This window comes from Lissotriton helveticus, chromosome 10 (genome assembly GCF_964261635.1).
Source record: "Lissotriton helveticus chromosome 10, aLisHel1.1, whole genome shotgun sequence".
In the NCBI taxonomy this organism is placed as follows: domain Eukaryota; kingdom Metazoa; phylum Chordata; class Amphibia; order Caudata; family Salamandridae; genus Lissotriton; species Lissotriton helveticus.
Genome location: NC_136071.1, coordinates 14,341,510 through 14,349,785, shown reverse-complemented (window position 1 = coordinate 14,349,785; position 8,276 = coordinate 14,341,510). Strand labels below are relative to the sequence as shown.

General features: G+C 40.7%; 1 protein-coding gene across 1 annotated transcript in view; it reads right to left on the bottom strand.

The window, feature by feature from the left end:
• Positions 1–965: 965 nt before the first annotated feature.
• Positions 966–8,276, bottom strand: part of LOC144785760 (DNA excision repair protein ERCC-6-like) — an 89,153-nt gene continuing 81,842 nt past the window's right edge. The window contains exon 2 of the mRNA XM_078664566.1: positions 966–5,016. Within this exon, the coding sequence (XP_078520692.1) occupies positions 1,110–5,016 (3,907 nt within the window). The 3' untranslated portion in view covers positions 966–1,109. The remainder of the gene's footprint in view (positions 5,017–8,276) is intronic.

Sequence of the window (8,276 nt, the reverse complement as noted above, 5' to 3'; positions counted from 1 at the left end):
ACTAGAGGAAGGGACAATAGTGTTCATGAATTCTTCCTTGTGTCATTTCAGGTCTCCCTCTGCAGTTCCTTTCCTATCCTTCCCTCACTTGATCATCTCAATGATTTGTGCTATTACAGCAATTCAAACTAGGGACTCGCAAGGTTTGGACCATTCTGAGCTTCAAACTGATCCGGAGGATTGAACACCCCGACAGAAATGGTGCAACTGTCGTGGGCGGTCTCTGTAACTCTATGAATCTTGGTTACATTAACGTCGATGCAAGCAACCGCCACAATCTGTATGTGATTTCTGTCTTTGGCTGCTATGGGACTTGCCGTAAAATTTCAATAAACTGGATTATAGAAAAAACAATATCAAACTAAAAGGAATATTCCACACGAAAAGCTAGAGAGATGATCCAGGAAAACAGATACATGGAAAGAGGCTTTTCTAAATCAAATCTTCTCAATACTGTAGCTAAAGTATTAACCTTAGACTGGTAACTACAAATATTTATGCAGCCATTTTATAGGTCGTACTCAACTGCTTTATTTTGTGTTCTCATAAAGGGATTCATATCCATAACCTTAATTTTTGAGAAGAAAATATTTTGTAAGAAATTTGTTAAAAATCCTCAACTAGTTTGATACTATTTCTGGACACAAAATGATGTAGAGATTGCTACTTCTTTGATGCTATGGATCTGATTGGCAGTTCACTCCGGAGTGCGGGGCGGGGCGCTGCGCTTTGTGTGCAATCTATCAAATAAAATCGGTTTTAAAAAAACCCATCAAACTAATAAATGTAGCAATAGCTTAACAGACTGCATGCATCTAAGGACTCACTATCAAGGATGCAAACATGATTTCTTCAACATTCCAAAGAGGTTTCCGTTGGTATCAAGCATGGGCAAAAGAATCAAATTTTAGCATGACATTTCTCCACACAATAACATGTCGCTGAATGAAAGCAAGCAACACTTGTTTGAATATATTAACAAAACAATACCAATTTATTACAATACTGTTAACCAATGTATTTAAATACAGTTCACTATCTGGCTTACAGCCACCACCACTGACCATCCTATATTCAGAGCTCAAGGTTTGCAAATATTTATCTACATTTTAATCCTGAATCAAGTCTTGCATTTCTTCTGCTTCAACATCACTCTCTGCTACCGTTTCCTCCAGGTCGTCCAGCTCTTCTACGGCAACCTGCACAAGAGATCTTCTTGAAGCAGTCGAGGCGTTTAAACCCAGACTCTTTCTAGTTGGGAAAAGCAACCCAAGGAAAGAGCGGTCTTGTTTCGGAGTTGAAGCACTGATACCTCTCACTGAGGAATGGAGAGGACTGTTGAAAGGAGAGACTGCTTTCTCACCATCACTGAAACCACAAAGGGAGACCTTTTCATTTTCACTTTCAGAATGTATTCTTTGGCTTTCTCTCTTATTTAGGTCATCAATAAAAGCAGAAACATGGCCACTTTTTTCTTTGCTATCCGTGGTAATTCTTTGGATGTGCCTCTTTTTATCACTCGCATTGTCAATAACAAGCCCATTTTCTTCATCACTTTCAGAGTCTATTTTTTGTACTCTTCTCTGATCACTTACATTGTCATATACAAGACTAATGTCCTCTTCACTCTCAGAATCAATTCTTTGCACTCTTCTCTTCTTATCACTTACATGATCAATAATGCTAGTTTCTTCACTTGCAGAATCAATTCTTCTGACTCGTCTGTTTTTATCAGTTACATTGTCATCTAAAGCAGGGCGGGAGCTATTTTCATCGCTATCAGAATTAATTCTTCCAAACCTTCTCCTACTTGAAACACACATGTCCTCGGTTTCAGACTCTTCCCCGCTCTCCATTTCAAGATTATCATCTGGGTTTTGTTTAGACGTGTCATTTTGATTGGAGTCTCTGTAACCTTCATTCTCTTCAACAAGTGAATTATTTTCATATTCAACAGAACTTTCTACCAGAAGATGAAGCTTAGAGTTTTCAATGTATTCACATGAAGTTTCCTTCGAACCCTGTTCACCTGCACCAGAGTCTTCCAGGAAAAGATTGAAGTCGCACTGGAATGGAGACTGTGAGGCCAACGAGTCACCCTCATAATTACTGTCCCCAATAGGCCTAAATTGCCCAGGCAGTTGTAACATTCCTCCATGTGACTGCCTCGAACAACTTAATCGTGAAGCAAGGCTAGGCTGACCAAGACCTTCCACTGGTGATTTAAATATGCCCTCTGGCAAAATGTTCTTGGAACTTGCCTGGTTTCTATTATCACTTGAATTGAATGCGTCAGAGGTTTCAAGCATAGCATGATCTTCCAATATTAAACTCGTGTCCATAGGTTTCTGTTCATCGGTTTTATGCACTTGTCCAGAAATAGCAGAGTACCCTTTGAGCTCCTCAGTCGGAGATTCGATTTCACAAGTAAGAACGGAACCACGAGTCCCAGTTTGTCGGTCACCTTCAACGCGAGGATTAGGACTGTCCAAAGATGGGGCATTAAAAGATCCAGTTTGTGACATAGAACAGTGTATTTTACTAGAAACAAACTCAGCAGAAGTATCCAACATATGGCTGTCGTTAACAAGCCGAGACTGTGCAGCGGGTGGAGGGAAACTTGAACGTGGTTCTTTGTTCAGCTTCTCAGTAAACTGAGATTCTTCCGTAATATACACATCAGATTTTGAAATACTCCCTTCCAACATTTCTTCATCCGAATCTTCAATAACTAGACTCGTCATTTGGCAGCTGACATTAATCACATCCTCATCCGATGTCAGATCAACTGTGTTAGGCGTAGAGAAATCGGGTTTTGCATCGTTATTTGACTCTGCAGCAGGAGTGCGCTTTGCTTTTGTTACAGGACCACCTACAGGTTGCTTTATCCAAGAATCTCCAGCTCCACTTGCCATCTGTCCATGCATATGAGATTCTAAGGTAACAAGTTCTTGAGCTTTCTGAACCCGATGCTGAATATAATTATACTCCTCTTCGTCGCCCTCCTGATCTTCATGGGCAGCGGTCTCATTTGAGTACATGAGGTCATGGTCAGAAATACCGAAGATGTCTAAAGTATGAAGATACGCAATGTGGTCATCAAGTTCCGTATCGGTTTTCCTATGCGCCGAATGAAGGCTTTGAAGCTGAATCTGAGTCGTGGATGTTTTAGCATCCACAAGAGAAAACAGTTCTCTCAGTTCTTGCTTACTGAAATATCTGAAAGGGTTCTTTTTATCACCGGTTGTTTGTCGGATTAAGGAATCTTTAAACACTTGCCGCCTGTATATCTTCTCCTCCACAGTGCCACAAGTGATCAACCTATAGATGACTACATTTTCGGTTTGCCCAATTCTGTAGGCCCGGTCCACAGCTTGAGCATCAGTGGCAGGATTCCAGCTTGGATCAAATATGACAACTCGGTCTGCTGCAGTCAAGGTTATGCCAACGCCACCCACTTGTGTAGTTAGCAAAAAGACGGAGTAATCGGTGTTAGTTTGAAACATATTAATGCGTCTCTCTCTTTCTGCAATCTGAGACACTGTTCCATCAATACGCATGACCTTAAAACCCCTGTTCTTTAAGATACGATCAATCATATCCAACATTTTTCTTGACTGCGAGAATACAAGAGTCCGATGCCCCTCCTCTTGTAGTCTTTCCAAAAGTCCCATAAGAAACACAAGCTTTCCAGACTCTTGAATAAGGGACTCATCAGAAAGATGATCAATTTTAGTTGGTCCGGTATGGCCAGTATACTCAATTTCATTGTATGTATCAGCTTCATCTCCTTCAAGACCAAGCTCGCTGCAAGCACGTGCTGACAGTAATCTTGGGTGGTCGCACAGCTTCTTTAAGATATTTAGTTCAGCCAGAGGAGATCGTGTGGTCATCAATAACTCTTTGATCTGGTCCAATGAAATGAATTTTCGATAAATTTCTTCTTGCACCTCTGCTAAGTAAACCCAAACAATTAAGTCATTTTTTCTTGAAAGAGCTGGCATTTCAGGAGTACTAACATTTCGGCTTTCTTCACTAGGGGCAACACTTACTCTACTATGTGATGCTTTATTCTTTTCAATTTCTTCCTTTGTCCTTCGAAGGAAGTACGGTTTGATGATATTCATAAGATTTTCCGATATTTTCAGTCCTAGAGCCTTTTCTCCGGGCGTAGAATCTTTCTCTCTCGCTCTAGTGATTGGGTTTTCGTATTCCATTTTAAAAGTTTTCGATGTACCAAGCAGTGTCCCCTTGCAGGCAAAGTCGAAGAGTGCCCACATCTCACGTAGATTATTTTGTACAGGAGTGCCAGTAAGGAGGATTCGGTACTTTGCAGGGATATTGTGGGCACATTTACTGGACTTCGTAGAGGAGCTTTTAATTTTGTGAGCTTCATCTAGGATCATATAGTCCCACATGAACTCTCGTCCATTATAGATAGAAAGCTGCTCCCAATTATTAATCAGCATTTGGTAGGTAGTAATTATAATGCCACCCTTTCTTTGGACTTTTTCCAAATTTCTAGTGCGTTCCTTCTTACTTGAACCATGAAACTCGCTCACTCTCATTCCAGGAGTCCACTTTACAAATTCTTTCATCCAGTTGGTAATTAGTGTAGTCGGCATTACCAGGAGCACATATTTTATCAACTCTGCGTCGAACATTCCGGATAGGAAGGCAATTATTTGGATGGTCTTCCCTAATCCCATGTCATCCGCCAACAAACCACCTTTTTTCTTGGAACGGTAAAGCTCATATAAGAAAACAATGCCTTCTTTTTGATGTGCAAAAAGTTTGCTGTTAAGATCTTTGTACAATAGGAGACCGCTGTTCAAAACGTCAACGAAGTCGTCACTGTCTTCTTCATCAAGGGCAACCACTTTAAGGGCCTCTTCAAGTTTCTTTATCCTGCTTTTGAGCTTTTCACTAGAGTGAATTTCGTAAGCCAATGTAAACAGCTCTATCGACTTTAAGAGATTTCCCTTCTTGGCTTCATCTTTCGCCTGGATCACATATCTGTGGAAACGGAGACAGGAATGGACCAATATTCAGTCAAATGTGTACTTGATACATCAGTATAATGACTGTCTCATCAGACCACACATTCTTAAGAAAACTACATACTATTAGTTACCATTGACCTCGTAAGACATGCAGGTGACCATGCTTTTAATGCTTTATTGGAGACTGAAACCTAAGATATAAAATGCTACACAAACAATCTAAATTAACACACAAGTACATGGTATTCTACCCCCCACCCCACACAAATCAGTTAAACTAGCTAATTTTCCTTTTTCGATTTGTTCTGGTTAAGGATAAAAGCTCTGCCATTTTTATAAAATCACCTAATTCACTATTAATTGCCAATAAAGTTGCACTAAATTATTCAAATTATCTAATAAACCAACCGTAGTCCATCCCTAACTAACACTTAAATTATAGTACGAGGAGGCAAGAGATTTGGAAGGGTGAATAACTAAATAATGTAGAGAGACAAAGGACAAATATAGGCCAGATGGGAGATCGTCAAGTTTAGACAATCGCTTTTGTTCCTCAGGAGATAACAGGCATTCAGTCTTCTAACCACTAATTCACTATTCAGATACAATCCTCCGAGCACACAATATGTAAATGTCCAATAAACATACGTTTCCAAAACAACCTATTATACAGAAAAATCATATATAGATACAGCACAATACATATCGATCCTTTCTCTCCGTGAGTTCCAATATTCAGATCTTGTATCAATTGTTATTCCAAATCCATTATATAGTCCATCCACCTCTTTCATGCAACAAAAGTCCAAATCAAAGATCTTCACGAATTCTTTATTTCCAATGGATTAATGTGGTCCAATATATATACAACAAGAGGCAGCCAACACGTGTTTCGTCACGCACTACTCCGTGCTTAGTGACTTCGTCAGGGCTCATAAGTTTCAAATATTATCCAATGTTAGATAAGCTCAACGTAAGTACGCGACCACTCGATCAAATTAGACTCCAGATGAGGTCACGTACTCGTGATTTCTAATCTTTCATAATGGTACCTGCGTAGGATGCAATTATTCGAATTAAACGAATACGTCGACCGAGATCACGTACTTGTGTAGGACCAGTTTTCACAATTATAAGCTGAAACTTTTAGGAAACATTGAGCTTATCTAACATTGGATAATATTTTAAACTTATGAGCCCTGACGAAGTCACTAAGTAAATGTAAATGTGTTGGACTTGTAAGGCGCACAGCTGCCCGTAAGCGTCCCGGCGCTTGCTTAGGCAACCCGTCCTGGTATTCCCCTGTGAGAAACCCCGGCAGGGTGTCCACAAGGTGAAAGCCAGGCATCCCGCCGCGAGGGGCCGTAGTGGAGATTAAGCAAGCTATTGCCCAGAGTTGCAGAGTGTGACCCCGTGAGTTGAGTAGGCACCAGAGTGAGAATTGTCGAGTCCGTGGAATTTTGAGCCCGAGACCCGCCGAGACGAGGAATCGAACCCTGGTCCACGGTCGATCTCAGCTTCCGGGTCTGCCGCCTCTAACCACTGAGCCACGCTTCTCCACTAAGCACAGAGTAGTGCGTGAGGAAACACGTGTTGGCTGTCTCTGGTTGTATATATTGGACCACATTAATCCATTGGAAATAAAGAATTTGTGAAGATCTTTGATTTGAACTTTTGTTGCATGAAAGCGGTGGATGGACTATATCATGGATTTGGAACAACAATTGATACAAGTACAAGATCTGAATATTGGAACTCACGGAGAGAAAGGATTGATATGTATTGTGCTGTATCTATATATGATTTTTCTGTATAATAGGTTGTTTTGGAAACATATGTTTATTGGATATTTACATAGTGTGCTCAGGGAGGATTGTATCTGTATTGTTTAGATACCCACGAAGTGGGTCTCTGTGGGGCTGTTTGGTAACCAACCCCGCCACCCTTTGATGCACTTAGGATACCTAGTTGCATATCTAACTCATACCCATACACATACACATGGTAGAGCGCCTGACCTAGACCTGGTTACCAGATTAAATCATTTTCATTAAATCACTAATCTATCAGACAAATGGAATTTTTAAGCTCAACTCAAATGTACAGTGGGGATGGGTGCAGCAGGAATCGGGAAGCACAAGTCTGGAGCACTTCTGGCCAGAACGAAGGTACATCTAGCTTGTTGGGTTTCTAAAAGGCACACAAGTACAATTACACAGAACCTAGACACATATCGATCTGGATAGAGGGCCTACATAGAACGACACAGCAGCCTACTCAGTAAAACAAACTGGCAATCCGAAAAGTCCTTGGACAGAAATATTCATGAGGGGGCAAAATCAACACATATCTTTGCCAAAACATAACCACAATATCAAGATACAGAAGACAAAACAACATAGCATACAGGGAGAGACTAGGACATGGATTGTCCAACACTTTGCACAGGACACCATAAACACACCTTCAGCAGACTGACTGCAGCATGTTAGAACACATCACAGGGTTATAGGGTAGAAGTATGTCTTAGGTTAGTGTAAGTAGCAGTGTTCGGGTTAAATGTAGGGTCTATGTGGATGTAAAGGCAACACAGTTACTAATTCCAATAACAAGAAATACCATGTCTATGTAGCGATAGGTCACAGTGGCTCCTACTTAATGGCAGTTTTCATGTAGCACGACCCCATGTAGTCACATATAAACACCTCCAAACATCACACCACATAAAAGACATCACAGAATTCAACACATCAAAACAATCCACATCATACACCAAGCCTCACCTTTGATCACATCACCCCAAAATATATACATTCATCATTTTATAAAAACCCAGAAAAGTAGTGACCTCAACTTTAGAAGCCATTTTCCATTCTCATTAGCTTAAGAAGATGGTTCCCAAAGTAGGAACTCTGTACTCGAAGTAGGACTTTTGAATCTTAAGATTGTGAGTCTAAGTAGCAAGTAGGTTTGTGAACGATCTCAGGAGCCTAGATAGATGATAGAGTTCAACGAGTTTAGCCGTGTAATCGGTTACACAGCCATGAACAGAGGTCTGTGAAATGTGCATCAATTTGAAATGGGCTCTCTCTTTGTAGGTAGTAAATTCACTGATCCAACGGATGGCTACTGTGATATTTGCACCCCAAGGTGCATATGAGCCTTGCAATTTGTTTGGTAGATTCTCAGGACGGTTAGTAAGGATGCAGCTGCCGTAAGCTAGACAAAACAGCACAATGACAAGCAATAACTAGACCGGTCTTGTTGAATATA